General features: G+C 40.8%; 1 protein-coding gene across 2 annotated transcripts in view; it reads right to left on the reverse strand.

The window, feature by feature from the left end:
* The window catches only part of LOC126248236 (forkhead box protein N4), an 85,119-nt gene that overhangs the window by 32,666 nt on the left and 28,149 nt on the right, over positions 1 to 24,304 (reverse strand). For both annotated transcript variants that reach the window (XM_049949070.1, XM_049949071.1), the window contains exon 6: positions 20,198 to 20,433. In XM_049949070.1, the coding sequence (XP_049805027.1) occupies positions 20,198 to 20,433 (236 nt within the window). The remainder of the gene's footprint in view (positions 1 to 20,197; positions 20,434 to 24,304) is intronic.

Genomic DNA, 24,304 nt, shown 5'->3' on the forward strand with positions numbered 1-24,304 from the left:
TCAAGTGTATAACTGTGAAGAAAAGGCATTTTATTATCAATCGCTTCCAGAGGCCAGAAGAACCCTCCTCTTCACCACAAATAAATCGGGCAGCCATAAACTGAACCCTCTTTGTTTAGGTAAAAGTAAAAGCTCAAGATATTTCACACATGTAAACACCTCTTCATTATAATTCACTTACAGGTGTTCAAAGAATGCTTGGCTGGTGCAACATTTTCACCATCAGGTTTCAAGAAGAGTTTGTTCAGTCAGTGAGAAAGTACCTACAGTCATTTAAGCTAGCAGACACTACAAATCCTTCCTCACTGTCCAAGCTCATCCAGCTGCAATCAGAAGGTCAAAAAACAAGAACTTTATTTTTGCCAAAAAAAAAAAAAAAACCATTAATTCAGCCACTTGATCATGGCATCATACGAGCATTTAAGGCTCATTATTGCTGTGAACTGCTCACCTGAACAGTAAATTCGCATGAGGCAATAGAAATGTTCTTGAAATCTGCATATCTAAAGATTATTCCGTATTCAGTAAGCCTGGGGTAGCGAAGCACTGGTTTGACCTCTATTAGGAATTGCTGGAACAAGTGTTCCACTGAAGAAAATGCAACAGATGAACACTGTAGTGATATAGATTTCAACAGCAGTGACATACAGTCTGCATGTGATGTTCTACAGAGCAATATTGATCTTGAAAACTTGAATCGTTGCGTGGTTGTTGAAAAGGAATAACCGATTTTGGAGATCACAGATGACATGTACATTATTGATGCTTCTCTCAGCATTCGTATATAATTTTCAGCATAGGAATCACACAGCAAACTGGTTGCAAATAACTGTTTGGTACACCGACCTAGGTTTTGACACCTCTAAGGATGTTTTCATCAGAATTAAATTTTAAGAAACTGTAACATTATTTTGTAAGAAAGCAATGGTCACAGTTTTGAGCAGATATGCTCAAGTCAAAAATTAAAATTAAACATGTTCAAGCCTTTGGCATCAGAGTCTGATGTAGTTCCTAGCAAGGCATATGTGCCAAAGGCTTGAACATGCTTCAAGTTTTGACTTCAGAATGTCTTCTCGAACCTTTGGCCACTGCTTTATCGCATTGTACCTTTATGGTATATTAAAATTTCATTCTGATGAAGAGATCCTTAGGAATATTGAAACCTAGGTCAATTTAGTAAACAGTTATTAGCAACTGGTTGGCTGTGTGATTCCTATGCTGATTATTGATGCTGTTCGAAATGAGAGTAGTGAAGTAGCCAAGGATGATGATGATGATGATGAAGAAAGTACAGATTATGTTCCCAGAACAAGTGGAATATTGGATAATATAAGTAAAGTAATTACCTGGATATAGTGACAAACTGAATCAAACCAAATTGAGTTGTTGCACCTGACAACCATAAAATAATACGCACTAAAGAAACTGCATCAAGTGACCCACCAAAGAAAGGTAACAGACTTCTTTAAAGCAGTAGAATAATGATGTACTGCAGTTTGCAGATAGTGTTGTAAATCATGATACTATATTCGATAGTGCACTTAATATAAAGCATTGAAACTCACGTTGTCATTTGGTCAACCTTTGTGTGATGTTTGTCTAATTGCTGTACCCTATTTGGTAAGCTTCATAAATTGTTTACTTCTAATATTCTTTAAATTTAAATATAGTGTAGTGCAGTATGTATAATATTGCCTTATGTTTTCTTCCTAACTTTCTACACATACACTCCTGGAAATTGAAATAAGAACACCGTGAATTCATTGTCCCAGGAAGGGGAAACTTTATTGACACATTCCTGGGGTCAGATACATCACATGATCACACTGACAGAACCACAGGCACATAGACACAGGCAACAGAGCATGCACAATGTCGGCACTAGTACAGTGTATATCCACCTTTCGCAGCAATGCAGGCTGCTATTCTCCCATGGAGACGATCGTAGAGATGCTGGATGTAGTCCTGTGGAACGGCTTGCCATGCCATTTCCACCTGGCGCCTCAGTTGGACCAGCGTTCGTGCTGGACGTGCAGACCGCGTGAGACGACGCTTCATCCAGTCCCAAACGTGCTCAATGGGGGACAGATCCGGAGATCTTGCTGGCCAGGGTAGTTGACTTACACCTTCTAGAGAACGTTGGGTGGCACGGGATACATGCGGACGTGCATTGTCCTGTTGGAACAGCAAGTTCCCTTGCCGGTCTAGGAATGGTAGAACGATGGGTTCGATGACGGTTTGGATGTACCGTGCACTATTCAGTGCCCCCTCGACGATCACCAGTGGTGTACGGCCAGTGTAGGAGATCACTCCCCACACCATGATGCCGGGTGTTGGCCCTGTGTGCCTCGGCCGTATGCAGTCCTGATTGTGGCGCTCACCTGCACGCCGCCAAACACGCATACGACCATCATTGGCACCAAGGCAGAAGCGACTCTCATCGCTGAAGAAGACATGTCTCCATTCGTCCCTCCATTCACGCCTGTCGCGACACCACTGGAGGCGGGCTGCACGATGTTGGGGCGTGAGCGGAAGACGGCCTAACGGTGTGCGGGACCGTAGCCCAGCTTCATGGAGACGGTTGCGAATGGTCCTCACCGATACCCCAGGAGCAACAGTGTCCCTAATTTGCTGGGAAGTGGCGGTGCGGTCCCCTACGGCACTGCGTAGGATCCTACGGTCTTGGCGTGCATCCATGCGTCGCTGCGGTCCGGTCCCAGGTCGACGGGCACGTGCACCTTCCGCCGACCACTGGCGACAACATCGATGTACTGTGAGACCTCACGCCCCACGTGTTGAGCAATTCGGCGGTACGTCCACCCGGCCTCCCGCATGCCCACTATACGCCCTCGCTCAAAGTCCGTCAACTGCACATACGGTTCACGTCCACGCTGTCGCGGCATGCTACCAGTGCTAAAGACTGCGATGGAGCTCCGTATGCCACGGCAAACTGGCTGACACTGACGGCGGCGGTGCACAAATGCTGCGCAGCTAGCGCCATTCGACGGCCAACACCGCGGTTCCTGGTGTGTCCGCTGTGCCGTGCGTGTGATCATTGCTTGTACAGCCCTCTCGCAGTGGGGTCTGACACACCGGTGTCAATGTGTTCTTTTTTCCATTTCCCAGAGTGTAGTTTGTCATTACAGGGCTCACTCTCATTATACCGCAGGTACGCTATAACGCAGTACTAAAGCATGCCTCCAACTACCGTGTTATTTGGGCTCCCACGGTTATTACAAATTTGTAACTGTAGCAGTAGGTTCTTGCCACTGTTTTCAGCAAAGTATAAAAAAGAGTGGTAGGAAACACATACTAGAAGCACTGAGACTGAATCCCCTAAGAGGAAATTTTTAGTGGTATTTGGCCATAGATGTCCAACAGGTAGTGTGTAGGATTGTAAGCAGAGCACATTCAGCACTGTTATGAATGCTTCTGGAGCTAAAAGGGAAGCAAAGGAGATGGGGAAGGCTGAAGCTGGAACAAATGGTGTCCCAAATTGCTGTTGTTACATATGACCTGCACCCTAGATGATACTGCCATCCATGTTTCACTGCTGCTCTAGAACAGCACTATGAAAAGATGGAGGGGAAACACTGACCCAGCTTGGCTGAGAATTATGGTGAGGGCAAGGTGGGTAGTGCTGAGTAGGAAGAAATTTCATCGTGCAGCCAACTGTGGGAATGTGTAATGCATTCTTTGGCTTTTTATGAACATCTACCACGTTTAAACTGTAGTTTGCTGAATCCATTTGCACTCTGAATCAAACCGACTTAAAACTGGACAAATTCTCAACAACAGCACACATTTATGAAAGAGATGCTAAAGGTCTAGATGGGGACCAGTGGTGTACTTGTGTGTTCCATGCACCAATGTTGTAGACTCTTCCCATGAGGTATGATGGAAACAAGTGAAGGGGTGTATCAACTGCTTGTTCAATGCAGTCAGTAAGACAGAGAGGGGCAGATGATATGTTTGGAAGCAAGAGACATTGTAACATTCTCATATCAGTACAGAAGTGAAATCTGCTGTGTCCAAGGAGGGTGTGTGTGTGTGTGTGGGGGGGGGGGGGGGCTTTGTTCTCAGGTCCTACAGTAACCACAACCTCTCAAATCGCAACATCGGATGAAATAAAGAAATATTTGTGACAACAGAGGTACAAGTTACACAGCTGTTCTGTTACGATGATGATTGACAATAATACAAACAACAGGCAGTGAAGATAAAAATTAAGGTAAACAACAATCAATAAACGGCATAAATTTAGAATATGTGAAATGTATACTTATTAGACAGATCACTTGCATCAATAAAAGTTTGTAAGTTTAATAGTCAGAATACGTTAAAAAATAATTTTTTATCAAGGAGCCTCTTAAAAAGAAAAAGGGGGTTGTCTTACAATCAGGATCGTCCTTCACTTGGGTAAATACAGTAGGGCATAATTTTTTTTTACTGTCAACTGAACTTTGCAAAATTAGTTGCCTATTGTTTGCATGAAACTATTTTCATTGCAGCTGGTTAATGTGCTCTCACTGAAAAAACCAGCTGCCCATAGCCTAGCTTCCCACGTCAAAGAGAGAAACTACTTCCGTAACTATCAGACATTCCCACCCAACCTACCTAAACAACAACATTCCCCATACCCATCACCTTGTCACTATCTAACACACTATCCCCCATCGTCCTTCAGACTTAATTCTTTTCACACATAACTAACTAAATACCAACACAAAAATTCTACTCCTCTCAGGGAAAGATATACAAACAAATCCATGGCATAACAAATCTATTTATGGCCCATATAGAGGAAACCTTCCTAGGCACCCAGAATCCAAAATTCCTTATCTGATTTAAGTTCACTGATCATACCTTCACGATTTGGACCCAGGGTCAAGACGCATTATCCAAATTCCTCCACAGCCTCAGCACCTTCTCTCTCATTTGATTCACCTGGACCTCCACAGACCATCATGCCACCTTCCTCTACATTGGCCTCCATCTCTAACAGCTCCATCCGAAACTTATTCATATCAAACCCATTAACCATCAACAGTACCTGCATTTTGATAACTGCCTGTGTTTCCAAACTAAATAGTCACTCCCATATAGTCCAGGAATCTGTGAATGTCACATCTGCAGTGACAAGCAATATCTTGATCAATATGTGGAAGATTTTACTAAGGCCCTCACAGACAGACATAACAAATATAGTCCACAGGCCAATGTCATATCCACATGACCCTATCACCCATCGCTGACAGAAACAACTGGGCCATATCCTTCCCCAGGGCTTTGACTACTTATCATTTTGTACAGAACTAAGGAAAATCCTACCCACAATCCTTCCCACTGTTGTATTCTTCCATTCACTCAACCTATGCAGTATCCTATTCCATCCTTACACCAACCTGCTTCCAATCTCTTGCTTAATGGGTCATACCCGCATGGAAGACCTGTCTGATACACTCGCACACATCCTACTCCAGTCCTGTTATGGGCTTATCCTACCAGACACAGGGCTACATATAGAAGCAGTCCTGCCACACACCAGCTCTGCAATGATTTCTGAACAGTGTTTTGTGTGGACAAGACCAACAACCAGTTGTCCACTGGAATGAATGGCCACCACCAAAATGTGACCAAAAGCAGACTTGCTTAGCACAACGCGCTCAATTTTAATGGCAGCTTCACAACCCGTGGATCTTTCCCAACAACACCAACTTCTGTGAATCACATACGAGGTCTGTTCAAAAAATTCTGGAACTTTGTCCAAAAATTTTATCTTTTACTTATTGTGCATGGTCTCCTTTGAAATACTCCCCTCCACAGTTTGCAAGGAGCATCCACACTATGCTTTTTTTGTGTTCAACTTTGTGCATGCACATAAATTTCCAACAGCAGAAATACGCGTGCACATGCGTAATTTCCTGGAAATGGAGGCTATGCATAAAGCGCATTGCTACCTTCCTTTGGTAAGGATCTTGGTGCTTTTTAGCAGACAAAAGATCAGAGCACCCTGGAACAGTAGCAATGGCGTGTGTCAACACATCCAGAGCATAAGGTTAAAGAATACAAACAGCTAGTGAAGTGTGCTGTCTACCAAAAGCCACGATATGCATCAGAAAGACTTCCAGGACTGATGCAAGGTGTCACTGCATCAGCTGCATCAGAACTTATCTCCATGTGCATCCTGGGAAGACTTGAAGTAGACAGCGGAGGAGCCTATTTTTTATCTGCAATTCTTGATGTATTCACAAAATATATACAATTCTAACCTACAAGAACCATTTCAGCAATACTTCTACATCTACATACACACTGCGCAAGCCACTATATAGCGTGTGGTGGAAGGTACCCTGTACAACTACTAGTCATTTCGTTTCCTGTCCCACTTGCAGATAGTGAGAGGGCAAAACGGCTCACTACATGCCTCTGTATGAGCCCTAATTTCTCGTATCTTGTCATCTTCGTGGTCCTTACACAAAATATACAGTATCAGTAGTAGGATTGTTCTGCAGCCAGCTTCAAACGCTGGTTCTTTAAATTTCCTCTTCAAAAAGGACATCGTCTTTCCTCCTCAAGGGATTCCCATTTGAGTTCCTGAAGCATCTCTGTAACTCTTCCATGTTGGCTGAACCTAACATTAACAAATCTGGCAGCCTCCTCCTTTCGATGTCTTCCCTTAATCCAACCTGGTGCAGATCCCAAACATTTGAGCACAGATAAACCACACTTTCCTAAAATTATCCCAATAAACCAAAGTAGCTCATTCACCTTCACTACCACAGCCCTCACATGCCCATTTCATTTCAAACCACTTTGCAATGTTATGCCCACATATTTTAACACCATGCCTGTTTCAAGCAAAACACTACTAATGCTGTATCTGAACATTATGGGTTTGATTTTCTTACTCATCTGCATTAACTTACATTTTCCCACATTTAGAGCCAGCGGCTATTCATCACACCAACTAGAAATTTTATATCTTGTACCATCCCACAGTCACTTATCTTCAATACCTTCCCGTACACCACAACATCACTAACAAACGACAGATTGCTGCCCATCCTACTTGCCAGATCATTCATGTACAAAGAAAATATTAGTGATCCTATCACACTTCCCTGAGGCACTCCTGATGATTTCCTTGTCTCTGATGAACACTCGTCACCAAGAACTGCATACTCGGTTCTATTACTTAAAAAGTCGTCAAGCCACTCGCATACCTCGGAACCTATCCTGTATGCTCATACCTTGCTAACAGTCTGCTGTGTGTACCATGCCAAATGCTTTTCAGAAATCTAGAAATATAGAATCTGCTTGTTGCCCTTCACCTTCAGTTCATAGTGTATCATGTGAAAAATGGACAAGCCGACTTTCACATGAGTGATGCTACCTAAAACCATGCTGATTCGTGGACATAAGCTTTTCTGTCTCTAGGAAATTTATTATATTCGAACTTGAAATATGTTCTAGAATTCTGCAGTGCACTGATTTTAAGGTTCATTCTTTTACTCTTCTTATATATAGGATCATGTTCACTTTTTTTTTTTTTTTTTTTTTTAAGTGGCTTGGAACTTTGAATTGGATGAGATATTCATGATAAATGCAAGCTAAGTAAGGGGCTGATGTCATAGAGTACGATTTGTCCAACCAAAGTGGGATTCCATCTGGATCTAAAGAACTGTTCCCAACTCTTTCAGTTGTTTCTCTATGGCAGGAATGCTTATTACTGTGTCGTCCATACGGGACTCTGTGCGATGGTCACATGACAACATGTTAGTATGATTCTCCTGCCTTAATGCCTTCTTAAACGAGGAATTTAAAACTTCTTTTTCAATTTTGCTATCTTCAACTGTCACACTAAACTGGTTGAGTGACTGAATGGAAGCCTTAGACCCACTATCGATTTTACATAGAACCAGAATTTTCTTGGGTCCTCAGCCAGATCATTTGCTAAGGTATGACGATGGTAGTAGTTGTATGCTTTGCACATAGATCTTTTCGCAGATACATGAATCTCTACTATTTTCGCCCATCATCATTTGTGCTTGCTCCTTTGAATTGAGTGGATCACACCCTTTGCTTCCTCCGCATTTTTCAAATTTCGTTGCTGACCCACAATGGGTCTTTTCTGTTCTCAATCCACATACTTGTCCAGAACACAATTTACAATCTGTTTAAATTTAGCCCATAATTCCTCTATGTCCAACATACAGGAAGCAAATAATTACAATTTATTGTCAAAGTGAGATGCTAATAACTGCTTATCTGCTCTTTCTAGCAGAAGCACTCTCCTAGCCTTCTTGACTGATTTATTAACTTATGTAACCACAGTCACGATGATGACATAATTAACACTAATCCCCGTCTCTATACTGATGCCATGAATGAGCTCTAACCTGTTTGTAGCTACAAGGTCTAAGATATTTCCATAGTGTGTGGGCCGCCGAACTAGCTGCCCCAGACAGTTTTCGGAAAACTGTGCTCAAAAATACTTTGCAAGACTATCTGTCTGCACCCTCTGCAATGAATCCCTAGACATTCCAGTCCATACTCGATAGGCTGAAGTCCTCCAACTAGTATTGCACGATTTGGGTGTGTACGTAATACTGAGCATAGGCTTTCTTTGAATGACTCTAAAACTATTATAGTGGAATCGGGTATCTGGTAAAACATCCAACAATTAATCTGGTTTCACCTACACATGCTATACACAACTAGGTAAATTCACTGTCACTCTCAATTTAAACCTCAATGGAGAAAATATTTTTGTCAACTGGAGTGAACACACCCCCTTCTATGGATTCCAATCTGTCATTCTGATATATGTTTCAAGACTCGCTAAATATCTCAGAGCTTTTTTCTTTTGGTTTTAGCCAGTCCTCAGTCTCAAAAAAATTTGAGTGTTAGAAATTCCCTGGAGGGCAGTAAACTCGGTAACTTTGTTACAAATACTTCAGCGATTTACTAATTAAAATTTGACATCCAGTGTCTTTACTTTGAACATGGTCTGATGTCCCTATCTGCGTATGAAGTGGCGAGTGTTCATCAGAGTACCTCAAACTACCACGTAGCTTAGCCTAAAAGAAAAACAACCCAATGTGAGGTGCTTGTGTTGTTATGCAGAAACATTCGGCAATCCACAGGGTGTCTTGTCAGACAGCAGCCAACACTTCACTTCTCATGCCTCAATCACTGAGACGCAACAGTGTGGAGTGACAATACACAGAATGAGCTACATCATATGAGTAATCCATCAAGAGACCTTCCAGAGAAGTACGTAAGATGAGAATTCTGTGCCACACGAAACACACTAATTGGGTAGAGTATATTCTGTAGTTTGAGATTACGCCCTTCCAATACTACTGACCTGGGGGAAAAAAGGCTAACAGCATTTAGGAGAATCCAGAGAGACCTGGTCGAGAAGAAAATCTCCAAGTTCCATCTTTTATATGACAGCCATTACTGAGTGGAGGTCTTTTGGTGATGACTCGTATGTAGTTGCAGATCCTACTGATGTTGACAAGAGGATACAAACCACTGGAAACATCTAGCTATTTATTAGTAAAGCTATTCACTTAGTATTTATATCGATACATTTGTGTATAATTACAAGTTGTTGCAAGGTAACTGACAAAACTGGCCAATTCTGCTTTGTAATATGACTGCATGTGCGAGCTATCAACAAAAGTTTTCTAACTGTTATAGTATGGGTATTGTGTTCTGTTTATTTAAGATGTAAGTCAGTAAATTGTTGAACAGTACTGACATCTCAGCCAAGCAAATCAAGAGAGAGGAGTTTACAGAATAAGTCTGTCAACAATGAGCTGCCAACATGGCTGAGAAGCACACACACACACACACACACACACACACACACACACACACACAGACAGAGAGGGAGAGAGAGAGAGAGAGAGAGAGAGAGAGAGAGAGAGAGAGAATCCATCAAAACGGATTAAGAGAAAACAGTGTATATTAAATAAACAAATATATTTTACTCACACATGGTTACAAAAATACCATATTTACCAGAGCATAAGACAACTCAGATTGCAAAATGATTTATTTATTTAAGCAGGCCATTGAGAAAATTTTGTTTTTAATATACACTCCTGGAAATGGAAAAAAGAACACATTGACACCGGTGTGTCAGACCCACCATACTTGCTCCGGACACTGCGAGAGGGCTGTACAAGCAATGATCACACGCACGGCACAGCGGACACACCAGGAACCGCGGTGTTGGCCGTCGAATGGCGCTAGCTGCGCAGCATTTGTGCACCGCCGCCGTCAGTGTCAGCCAGTTTGCCGTGGCATACGGAGCTCCATCGCAGTCTTTAGCACTGGTAGCATGCCGCGACAGCGTGGACGTGAACCGTATGTGCAGTTGACGGACTTTGAGCGAGGGCGTATAGTGGGCATGCGGGAGGCCGGGTGGACGTACCGCCGAATTGCTCAACACGTGGGGCGTGAGGTCTCCACAGTACATCGATGTTGTTGCCAGTGGTCGGCGGAAGGTGCACGTGCCCATCGACCTGGGACCGGACCGCAGCGACGCACGGATGCACGCCAAGACCGTAGGATCCTACGCAGTGCCGTAGGGGACCGCACCGCCACTTCCCAGCAAATTAGGGACACTGTTGCTCCTGGGGTATTGGCGAGGACCATTCGCAACCGTCTCCATGAAGCTGGGCTACGGTCCCGCACACCGTTAGGCCGTCTTCCGCTCACGCCCCAACATCGTGCAGCCCGCCTCCAGTGGTGTCGCGACAGGCGTGAATGGAGGGACGAATGGAGACGTGTCGTCTTCAGCGATGAGAGTCGCTTCTGCCTTGGTGCCAATGATGGTCGTATGCGTGTTTGGCGGCGTGCAGGTGAGCGCCACAATCAGGACTGCATACGACCGAGGCACACAGGGCCAACACCCGGCATCATGGTGTGGGGAGCGATCTCCTACACTGGCCGTACACCACTGGTGATCGTCGAGGGGACACTGAATAGTGCACGGTACATCCAAACCGTCATCGAACCCATCGTTCTACCATTCCTAGACCGGCAAGGGAACTTGCTGTTCCAACAGGACAATGCACGTCCGCATGTATCCCGTGCCACCCAACGTGCTCTAGAAGGTGTAAGTCAACTACCCTGGCCAGCAAGATCTCCGGATCTGTCCCCCATTGAGCACGTTTGGGACTGGATGAAGCGTCGTCTCACGCGGTCTGCACGTCCAGCACGAACGCTGGTCCAACTGAGGCGCCAGGTGGAAATGGCATGGCAAGCCGTTCCACAGGACTACATCCAGCATCTCCACGATCATCTCCATGGGAGAATAGCAGCCTGCATTGCTGCGAAAGGTGGATATACACTGTACTAGTGCCGACATTGTGCATGCTCTGTTGCCTGTGTCTATGTGCCTGTGGTTCTGTCAGTGTGATCATGTGATGTATCTGACCCCAGGAACGTGTCAATAAAGTTTCCCCTTCCTGGGACAATGAATTCACGGTGTTCTTATTTCAATTTCCAGGAGTGTAGTTCGAATAATCATAGTTACGAACTGTTTTCCTTATGTAAAGCACTTGCCTAAAAAGATTATTATTGTGCCTATTCTAAATTTATGCCACTTATTGATAGTCTGAAGTTTTGGCGATACAAGGAGAAATAAACAAAAAGAAATAGTTTACATTCATTTTTATCTTCATTTCCTTCATTGCTTACAGTGTAAGCCGGTCATCTGTGGTATCACTATTTCTGGTTAAAGTCTAGATCTGGGCCAGCACCAGTAATGGTGGTGTTTCTCTTCTCATAGGTTTGTTGACAAGGCATCTATTTCACATGCCCAGTGGGCATAAACAATATCAGGCAAGGAAAGAAGCAATGAATTCCTAGTGGTGAATGTCAAAACATTCTCTTCTTTGCTGTTGTCACAGAAATTAGATTTTTTTTCTGAATATGTAATGTGTTATGAGGTTGCAGTTACATTGGGATCCAATAGCATAGCTTATATTGCTATAAGTGAAACACATATTTGGCTATTTCTGCTGAACATGTTGCAATTTCCCAAGTTGTGGTTGCACTGCAACCCGAGAACACAGCTGTTTTCTTCTGAAGACATAGTGGATTTTTCATCTATATTGTCGTCATACTGTGACAGAATCCCTCTGTCTCTTACTTTCAAACATGTTGTCTGCCCACTGCTCTCTCAATGGCTGTATAGTCCCAGCAGCTGACTCCCTCACCCCTTTCATTTTCCCATCATACCTCACAGACAGTGTTGACAACACTACGGCATGAAATGTGGAAGTATGCCACTGGCCTATATCTAGACTTTTACCATCTTCTGGAGATAAGTGTACTATTATTGAGTATCTGTCCAATTTTAAAGTGAATTCAAATCAGGCTACAAATGCATTCAAACCACAGTTTAAATGTAGTATATGTTCATAAAAAGCCAAGGTATGTGGCATACATTCAGATGATTGGCAGCACAATGAAATTTACTGCTCACCATTCCCCTCCCACATTGGTCCCAGTTCTCAGCCTAACTGGTGTCATTGTTCCCCGTCCAACTCCTCCAAATTCTTCAAACTAAATCTGAATGTGACCTCAAACTAACAAAGCTTCATCTGTAAACATAGATGATCCATATATATTGATCTGTAAAACAAGGAGAAGTCAACCACTCACGTACAGTGGATCGATGAGCGGAGCACGGTAACACCCAACAGTAAACAGCAGTCACACTAGCTTTTGAGCATTAGCATTTTTTCCAGCAACAGTGCACACACAGACACCTAAACACACATTTCATCTAATATACAACATAAAATGTTCACCACATAGACATAACTGCAAATGTAAGATGGCCTTATATTTCTTGAATTACAAATTTTGGAAAAAACTTCGTCTTATAATCAAGAAAATACAATATTTTAAAAGTTGGTATTGCACACAAAGGAACTTCATATTTTACCCACAGCAAGATGACTCTCTGGCAAACTCTTTTCTTGTGAACGTGTCACACCTCATTGATGGCCATGTGTTTTTAATACATAACATATGCACAATGTTAAATTAATAGCGTGTGTACCAGATGCATCAGCCTGTTAAAATTGTGGAAGACCCCAACATAGGGTTGCAGCTGCTGCAGAATATAAAAACAAACATTGTCCACACAGGCCTTGAAAGCCCAACAGAACTGACTGGCTGCCGTTTCACCCTCAGCCCTTAGGTGTCACCAGATACAGATACAGACAGTGGGTATGTGGTCAGCAAAGTGTTCTGTCAGCCATTGTCCGTTTCTGTGACTGGTATTGTTACTTCTCAATGAAGTAGCTCCTCAACTGGCCTCACAAGGGCTTAGTGCACCCTGCTTGCCAACAGTACTTGGCAGACCCAGACGGTGACCCAATAAGTGTAGGCCAAGCCTGACAGCATTTAACTTCAGTAATCTGACAGGAACCAGTGTTATCACTACGGCAAGCCCATTAGCATGAGAAAACAAATTTCATGTTGTTGAACATTTTCACCAGAGCAGGTACAATTCTGGAGAGGTAGAAAAACTGAGGTGGAACAACTTCATGGGGAATCTGTACCAGCACTGAAGAACATTTAGTTTTGGGCTACTGAAAAACGATGATTGAAGAAACAATGCTGATTAAAATTGATCTGATTGTTCAGTTGATCACCACAAGAAAGATAATGGGAGAAATTTACATAATGCAAGCCTACCAAGTGAAAATACCATATTTACCAACTGTCTTACATTCACAGCTTAAGCTGTTGCTACTCAGGTCAATGTTTTTACTTTGTGTTAAAGATTAATATACAAGTCATCTTATAATTACAGGTTAAGCTTGGCAACTAAGGTCACGTGCAGATTTATTTTGAAGAATCTGGGAAGGCTGGAGGGGAAACAACGACACCAGCTTGGCTGAGAATTAGGACAAATGTGGGGATGGAAGCGGTGAGTGGGCAGCAATTCTGTCATGCTCCCAACCATGTTAATGTATACCATGCAACCTAGACTCTCTTATGAAAAACTACCATGTTTAAACTGCAGTTTGCCTGAATCCATTTGTAATCAGATTTGAACTGACTTTAAAATTGCCCAAATACTCAGCAATAGTATACATTTCTGCAGGAGATGGTAAAAGTCTAGACAGGGGCCAGTTGCATTCTTGTGTGTTTCATGCACCAAAGTTGTCAATGTTTATCATGAGGTATGAAGGAAACAAAAGCAGGTGTGTCAGCTATTGGCTCCATGCAGCCAATTAAAGAGGAGCAGGCAGATGATATGCTTGTAAGCAAGAGACAAAGAGATACTGTCACATTCTCACATCAATATAAATGCAAAATCAGTTATGTATATAGACCAAACAGTTGTGTTCTAAGGTCCCAAAATAACCACAACCTCAGATATTGCAACATATTTGGAAGAAAGAGCAAAATATTTGTGACACCCAAAATTATAAATTTCACTGTTCCTCGTATGTAGAAATACATTGCCTTCTTTCTTGCCTCTCATTAGTTGAAGCTACTGTCCCAGATAGTGATAGCAGTGATGATGGATGGATGGATCATCATCAAAATGTAGACAAACAATAAATAGCGTAAGTTTAGCATGCACATTTACTTACTTTCTGTCAATAAAACAGTTTTTGCAATTTTGATTAGTCAAAATATGTTACAAATTAAAATTTCCTCAAGGAGCCTCTTAAGAAAATGGAAATCGTCTTACATTCAGGTAAATACGGTATACGAAATACTCAAGACTGCAGGTGCTTCACCTTCCTTTAGATATAATTAGAAATAGAAAGGTTGTGTGCAATTGTTACAAAGCAATTTCTGCAATGTTTAATCACAATCTGCAGGGCTTTCTGCACAGATCTGTAATTGGATGAATTCTGCACCCACGATTTGAAACAAAAGGCAATCAAAACAATATACTGAGGTCAGAGAGAGTTCCCTGAAAGATAATTAGTATTGTCAACTGGTTAAGTGATGGCCACAATTTCCTTAGCAAAATCACCATACCTCAGATGACCAGAATATGTTAAGCTTTGTTGTTTGAGTATCTACAGCGTGAGTTGACAGGGTGTATACGTGGACAAGGGAAAAAAATTCCTGGATTTCCCAGTTAAAAATACACTTTCTCCTGGGTGACAGTATATTTTCCCTTATCAATCCTTTGAATGGTTACGGTTTTATACACGGGCGTACAATTTCCCGATACTTTAGAAAACGAAATTTCAATGCGCTTTTGTAAGCCGTTCGTAGCTCATGTCACGTGATCTCACCAGCCGATGACAGCGGATATTCGGAACATACGACACGTGATGTAGTCAGCCAGCACCAACATCACTGTTAAGTAGCACGTACACACAAACAGGGAAAGTTAATAGTTTAAATTAATATACATGCTGTTGCTACAAGAAAAGCAAAGCTTTCACATATAATATTGTTCTCAAGCTGCAAGAGAAGCTAAGCTTTTGCATATACTGTTGATCTTTTTTGCGTGTGTTACACTTTAAGATATATCACACAAATGTGCCAGTAAAATTTATAATAATGAGATAAATCTCTAATCTTCAGGCAGACATGCCAACTTTCAAATGTGAAAAATCGGGAGAATTTTAGCAGTGTACTATTGTGAATTACAACACATCCCTGATGATTAAAGTTGCAATAATTCAATAACTGTAACAATTCAATTACATTTGCTTTATTATTTACATGTAAATACTAAATAATGGACATACCTGAGCCTTCGGACTGTATAATTTATCATTCAACATGCTGAACAATATGAATGATGAGCTCTGCAGGTTTCTTTGGATTCACACACATTGAAATGAAGCACTCTCGAGAGAACTACAGTTCAAAATTACGATCCGAGGAAACAAATTAACGTATATCAGATTTCTGTTTTGACATTAGCACAGTTTTTGCATGAATAAATCACTGTTAAATGATCACACGTTTTCATTTCATAATGCAACCCTTATTTGCATGACATCTTTCCCAAATTTAAATCAACTTTATACAGGATGTACATGTTAGGCTTAGCAAATAATTTGAATAGTTTATCAGTCTGAATTTGTCTGATTACGGTAGTTACTTATTCAGCACACCTGTGACTTAGCCTTCTACAAAAACTCTGAACTAAATTTCTGCTCAAAGCACTTGCCTTTTTGAATCTACCAAGTTAAAATAGACAAGCAGCACCTATACCTTGTCATCCACCAATATATCTAAGGCACAGGATTTTCAAATAGTAAGGAAAGTATTTAAACTGCTCTGAAAATTGGAAGATCGGTCTTCACTGTCGGGAGATCAGGAGGAAGAAGGAAAAATCTGGAGTCTCCTGCTTAAATCGGGAGAGTTGGCACGTCTGTTCAGGGTTCGAAATTCTTCTAAATGGCTTGTCATCAAAGAGTTGATTTTTAAATGAGAGTCAAATGCTCTGTGATTTAATAAATTCATGGTACATTCTCGCATGTAGTTCAACTTACGTAAAAGGATATTTACTTTGAAAGTAACGCTTTTCAAACCACTATTTGTAATATTTTCCCGCGACCTGTTAGAAATAGGTTTGTTCCAGCAGTTGCCAGAGAGCACAGATAACAGGCAACACCGCGCTTGGGTAGCTATCATGATGTACGAAGCCCGTATGAACGTATGTATAAAACATTGAAAGATCATACATTATGTCATAAAAGAAACAAGACATCAGAGGATAGTGCAAGAGCATCGGAATTTCGTGAACCATATTAAAATGTGCACATTTAAAGTGCACATTCGTATGTCCAGATTCCCAATGAAACAGGCCTCGAGCTGATATTAAGCTTTTCAGTGTGGTTTTGGGGATGTAAATTTTCTTGGAGCTCCAGTACTGTATTATATGATGTTCGGTTCTTTATTATGGCATAATACCATACGTGCTAGAAAATGTAAACGTACACTTGAAATGCAGTGAACAGTTGAAACTAGCCAGTACTGTGGAATTAAACATTTCGTTTCAAATACACTGACTGCCTCTGCGGAAAAGGTTAACAAGTCAAATTTCTTTCGCAAACAGACAAAAATAACTTCATTGTTCCGCAAGGCGATTAATGCTTGACTGTCAGAAAGGTGGAAATAAAATAAAATCTGAAACTAATGACATATTTTAGCCATCCTTAATTATGTGAATGTGTTTTAATTCACTTGATAACTCCCGACCACAGATATCTGTTTTGTTTTCATTTGACGTGAGAGTAAACGAAGGGGAAATGGCAAAATAACTTAACGTAAACACAGGTCATGTGGAGACTACCCATCAGCCCCGGATCTACGACATTTGCGAACCGGGTCAATACTAAAACAAAAAAAATCGATTTTTCAAAATTGTTCATCCTGTAGCGCACATCTTTCTGAGAAGTCTGAAACATAAAACATATGTATTCGAGGAAATGTAAGACATATTATTTGGTCTTAAGTATGCCAAAGTGCAGTGCCACACCTCTTCATGCACGTCCAAACTATATTCAGGAGAGTGGAAATTTAAATGTCCTGTGGTGCCTCTCCTCCTCCCAGTCGGCCGGTTTGATAGCCTGCCCCTCTTAAAATAATAAACTCACAATTAATAGCGGATGGAATTATTTGTAATTAAGGGAACAAGAACTCTTCAGAAAGTCTGAACTCTTTATTGCCTAGTAGTTAATAACTTGCTCTTTTGTGTGACATAAAATTAAATACAGGATGTATAAAACCAATACTGACAAGAGATAAGCAAGAAATTACACATTTCCTGAAACCTTAGCTCCTAGCATTTTTTTCTCTCTAATCTTGCTACAGCTTTACATGGTGTGCTTTCCTTTCTGCACCAAAGTTCATCAAATGTTTCGCTACATGAAAAATTGAAATGTCGTTATCTAATACTGAAAAAGCTGTTAATACAAATAATACCCAAGACTGATGTGGTTTCTCGATCTGATTATGTCTATTTTGTCACTGTCTGCTGGATAAAACAAAATAGGCCTTTCTAATATGACAGCAAGCTTGTAACACACCAAATAAACGAGACTGTTTTGGCACAAATGGCCATTTTTATAACACAACAGAATATAATCCACGAAGTTCCAATAACAAATGCCTATTAGGCCTACTACAAGCAAAAAGCTTTATGTTAGGAAATAGCTTCACATTTCATTCATATGCACCAGTTTCTCAAGCATGAGATCGAAAAGTGGTATTACGAAATTTTTATATAAATTTGGAATTGTCTTATTCTTCCATAATTTGTGTGATGTCCCTGTTTCTTCTCCTTCCTCGTTCTAACAATCTTGTCATCACCCATTCTGTAGCTATTCCTGCCATTGACAAAATTTGTACACCGATTAACTTCACTAACCCTGCCAGAATCACAGGTTTAGTTACCCGCGATTATTTTCCGGTTAGGCGTTACAGTATTATGTGTTTGAACAACAAGTTTTCGGCATTACTTCCAGAATAGAAAATACGCCATTTCTAGCCGGGGACTGTGCTACTGGTCCTTACTAGTGTAGCGATCTGGCCAAAAATTTTCTGTCAAAATTTCATTTTCTTGGATACACCGAGAAGATAATACGTAATCTTTCTCACCTGTCACTCCTGTCAGTCGTTTATTTCCATTCTGGTAGTCTGAATCTATGGATTTCACTAGTAATTATAACAATGCTGATCATTCGCAAACCCAATCAACCACATAATCAGACAGCGATTGGCATTCATCCATTCGGCTTTACGCCCTCAGCTCGTATAGCCCTGTCCCCTTTTGTCTGAGGAAAGTTTATTTCTAGATGCGACGAGGATTCTCCTGACAGAAACATCGCGTACACTATGCATGCATTCAAAAGTCAACTTATGATTCATTCAGAAATCAACTTAAAATGTGTTCAAAAACCTACAGGGAAGCGTTTCAAAATCATATGAATAATCGATAGACAAACGTGTGCTGGATGCTAGGCGCTTTGTGAAAAAGTTTTTTTCCTTAAGAATATGAATTTGGCGCCCCCTTAACCCGGTAGCATCTAGCTGCTTGCTGCGACTGCTTGCACAGCCAACAGCCACATTTCTGTAGCCAGAAGCGGGAGAATCTACTACTGAAACACGACTTAACTGCGAATGCGCATGAGCCCGCTCGTAACTGCTAAAACGAATCTAATATAAAACCCTTCGACACATCTTGCTGTTGGCAGATGCTTGCATGAGCACTGTGTGTCATTGTAGTATATGGCGCATTTCCTTTGCAATTTCAGTTATTTTAGTTTTTTTCTCTCGTTTATGTTTTATTGTTGAAATATTATTTTGCAGTAGCGGGATACAGTAATATCCTTTGTTAGAGTATCGGTTTTTACCAGTCAAAATTACAAAAATTTAACTGAAAACTAAAACAATGAAAAATTCCCGGAATTCTAAAAAATCCCGGGTTGTTACTGGTTTTCTCCCGGATGAAAAAATTCCGGTTTTTCCCGGATCTCCCGGGTCGTATACACCCTTGTTGAACAAAAAGTGGCCAATACTAGCCCACAAAAAAAATGCTCTTTCAGTAAGTAAATACACTATCTCACACTACAGAACTGGCAATGGCTAATGTGCATTAACTGAACTTTTAATGGGTCTCTTAGCAGTTATATTCTTAATATTTAACTCCAAGCAATTTTGCTACCTAGTCACCAAGTTGAAAATTTGCTTTCACATGAAGATATTTGCATCAAATTAGGAAGTGCAAGTTGCTATTAATGAGTGCTTTGCAGCTCTTGACAAAATACATAATTATATAATATAAATAGAACTTTTTCTCCTTCTCAAAAAGCTTACACACAGCTAAAGTAGGATTGGGGTTTAGCACCCTGTCAACCATGAGGTCATTAGAGATCGAGCACAGCTTTGAGAACATTGGGGAAAGAAATTGGCTGTGGCCTTTTCAAACGAACTCTCACTTCAATCATTTAGGAAAATATAGCAATCTCCAATGGCTCGACAGAGGTTTGACAATTGCACATAGCATATTCTTACAGCAAAGCTGAATAGAATACTATCAAAGAACTATTGAAAAACCACGTTTACAATTTCACTCAGTGATATGGGCAAAAATTTACTCTAGTTTGTGATTGTTTTTACATTTAACACCAATAATTATCTAGTAAAAGAAGTCCCAATGTTTCAGTACCTGGACAAATCATTGCATTTTTAATGGCCATTGGATCCTTCTTGGACCATTTTTGAACTTCTTCATCCATTTTGGCAATTTTAGCTGGATTCATTGCCCAAAGACAACCTTTACGTTGTTGACTTCCATTTCCTGATGGTTTATCAATTTTCTCAAAACATTTATTCAGGCTTAAGTTGTGCCGTACAGAGTTCTTCCATCCATTTGGTGCCGTTTTGAAGTACGGAAAATGTTCACTGAAAGTAACAAGTTTCATACAGATTACAAAAGCTGACATTTAGTGATATAGCAGACAAACCAAAAATTGCAGAGCTAAAATAGCTTGTACATTATACAATAACTGTTTAAAAAGGCACGTTACACTGGCTGTCAGCAGTCTTATTGGGGTGAGGATGGGGAACTACAAAATAATGTAATACAGAAAGGCGCTCCTCTCAATATAGTCCCCCCCCCTCCCCCCCAAAAAAACCTCAAAATTAGACTTCTTTTCCAAAAATTTGTTTCCGTGGGTATTGAGCCCCAAGCACGATATTTGTTTTAACTTTTTAATTACACATTAAATAATGTTAAGTCACGTCTGTTTATTTCAACAGGGTATGCACATTAAACTCCTCCTACAAGCTTTAGTTTTGACAGAAACTTGTTTAATACTGAAACACTGTTTTAGTCTTATTTTAGCCACAACCAACTCGCATATGAGTAACGATGGGCCTCCGCAGGCGAGGACCCATGCATGCGCCAGCGTTAACACCGCGACACTGGCAACTACGACTGAAATGGGCACACGACCATTGGCACTGGACAATGGCGCAGTGGCAGAGTGTTGCAGGGTCTGTGAATCCTGATACCTTTTTCATCATGCCAATGGGAGGGTACAAATCCTTCATCTTCCCGGGGAACATCTATTTGACACCTGCACTGCTGGACAGAGACAAGCTGCTGGTGGTGGCTCCATTACCGTGTTTACTTGAATCGAAGCCACACTTTTTCTCCGGTTTTTGTAATCCAAAAAACTGCCTGCGGCTTAGAATCGAGTGCAAAGTAAGCGGAAGTTCTGAAAAATGTTGGTAGATGCCGCCACAACTAACTTCTGCCGTCAAATGTATTTAGCGCTACACAGGCACGCTTTGCAGGCATAAAGATAAATACTGGCACCAAAACCTCTGCGTCAGTAAAAAAAGAAGAAGAAGAAGAAGAAGAAGGGTGGAAGACGAGCTTTTTTTCTCCGCCCCGAGTTTCGACCACTGCATTTTCATACATTATCCAACGAAGCAAATACAAATTCCGTATTGTTCATCTTAGAATGTAGCAGCATTTCAATGCACTACGAAAATCCGACTGGAAAGACTGCTTGGGATGTTTGTCAATATAGCCAACTCTACGTTCTGAATTTTTTCCTACCTGTGAGAAGAGATGGTTGCTCAAAGGAACTTTTATGCATTGTGAATCACATGCAGTGTTCTCTTCACCATAAGAATAATACGAATATAAACATTTTGCCATTTATTCTTTCGTGTTTGCTGCTATCTCATTTAAATCCTGTCAGCCTAATAAACTACGAAACTAGAGTGAGACAACAGCAAACGTGAAAGAATATACATATCATGTCATGTTATGTTATATTCATATTATTCTTATGCCTAATAGTGATACAGCCACAAATAAAGCACGGCAATTGACTAGATTTTTAAATCTAAGATGACTAATTTCTGTGCCGAATGTAATGTACTAAAGAGGCTACTGCAAAGATTTTCAAACTGAGAAAAATTTTCGTTAAACTCTCGTTCAGAACATCATCTATCATACACAGTCTATTATTTGGTTCTTGTTGATCATTATCAAAGAAAACAGCAGTGTAAGCAACAACAAATAGCAGTCTCTTGCCATTGTTTCGCTAATGAGATGATTCCTCTTTTTTTTTTGTTAATTGTAAGCAGCGGTAGTGTGCACAAAAGCAAGCCATGACGCGAGCAAAGACTCATTATCAGAATGCAACAAACAATGCACGACACAGTACAATAATGCATTTTCAGCTAAGAGTGACGTAAACACCTATAACAAAGAAAACGGCACTTATCAGATCAAAAAAAAATAAGCAATCAATTCAAGCCAGACGAAGCACGTGAAAAAGGAAGGGTACCCGTATAAATACGGGCAGAGTGACTGACGCATAGCAATGGCTACCTGGTAAAGCTTAACTGCTAAGCTTACGACTCGAACCAAGCTACTGTACCTGTATCGTCATTCATTCGACCTAAATTGTGTGTCATATTACAATGGACCAACTTTGTTTTGATTTGGAGGTGCGGCCTAAGACTTTTCTCTCCCCTTGCATTTCGAGTCTCAGATTTCAGGTGCGGCTTAGATTCAGGAATTTTTTTTTCCCTCGATATTTCGAGTCTCATTTGTCATGTGCGGCTTGGATTTGAGTAAATACGGTATGCTCTGGGGAACATTCATGTGGAAATCCATGGGTCCAGTTGGGCTTGTACAAGGCACCATGATGGCCAAAGAGTACTGTACACTCCTTCATGACGATCAAATTTCCCCGTAGGAGTGGCTTTATCGAAAAGATAATGCGCTATGTCACAATGCCAGGAGCATGAGGAGTGGTCCGAGGAACACAGTGGCAAGTTATAATTGAAGTGCTGCCCCCCCTCCTCCCCCCAAACCGCTAGATCAGAACCCGATTGAGCACATCTGGGATGTGACTGAACATGGCATCAGAGCTCATTACCCACCCCATCCCAGAATTTATGAGAATTGGTTGACTTATGTGAGCAGATGTGTTGCCAACTCCCTCCAGGGGCATACCAAGGCCTCACTGCTTCCACACCACACCACATTGCCAATGGTACCCGTGGCGAAGTTGGACGTACCAGGTATTAGATAGGTGGTCATGCTGTTCTGGCTTATCAGTGTATTTATTAGAGCATAGAGCTTACAAACGTAACTAGCTATTTCATTTCCCGATCTTAACACGGAAAAATTAAGTGCTGAAGATCTCTGTTAAATTTAATTTCCTTAAAAGCATCACAGACTCCAAGAAGTAATGCAGAACATGAAGTATAATACTTTGAAAGCTAGATTACACTGTTGCACCAGAAAATTCTCACAAGTACTCAAAGTATTAAGATTTTTCATAACTGGTGATATCTAATTGTTATATACAAGAGCCAAGTATAAACAATAACAGCAGTTTAACCTAGGCTTTCATGAAAAGTAATCTTCTGTGCTGTACGTGCTGTTTCACCAGTTTGTTAAGTCCAATAAATATGCTATATAGCTAGCCTCACTTGTGGACAAAGTCATTTGTTGTGTGAGAACATTAGGGTCAAAGATCAAGTCTATGATGATCTCAGATGCTGATTTTTATATGAACTGCATGCAAGAAGGAGCAACTCGGCTAGCAAAGTATATGTGGGATGTCCTCTCTTGGAACTACCATCGTTAAATGTGACTTTCCCCCAAGAGATAAGTAGATTGTCTGACTATGGCAAAAAAATATACGCCCTTGCCCATTCGAGAAGGAAAAAAACTGTTACGCTGGCACTGACTAACTGCAAGAGCATTCATTTAATGTTCCTAGAATTGTTCTAACAAGAATAATAATTAATAATACCACACTACTGTAAATGAGAAGTTGATTGAAAATAGAAATAAATAGTGTTGAAGACATTAGTTCTAAATTGAACAGACATCATCATAATTGTTTGGACACACTGAAAAATGGTAGTTTAAAAATGAAACAGTATTATTCCTATTTACACTTAATATCTGCAAATTCTTTATGTACTTAGTCAGTAATTTCATTAAATGGAATTACATGTTTCTAAGTGCATTTGAGAGCTTCTAAAAATTGTTATCTTATATAACCCTGGATACAGTTTGCGATAATTCCTCCTTACAATGAAGGGGAAGAATTCGAGAAAAATAAAACTCTAAGAGTGTTGACACACTGTAATCCTATCAATATGACTACAGTATGTAGACATCACACAATGGCGAAGTGGACTTCACATTTAACACTTTCTTGAACACATTTCACAGCAAACAGTTGCAACATATAATATTAAGTACACTCAAATGCTGTGGGGAGAAAAATAA

Source organism: Schistocerca nitens, chromosome 3 (genome assembly GCF_023898315.1).
Source record: "Schistocerca nitens isolate TAMUIC-IGC-003100 chromosome 3, iqSchNite1.1, whole genome shotgun sequence".
In the NCBI taxonomy this organism is placed as follows: Eukaryota; Metazoa; Arthropoda; class Insecta; order Orthoptera; family Acrididae; genus Schistocerca; species Schistocerca nitens.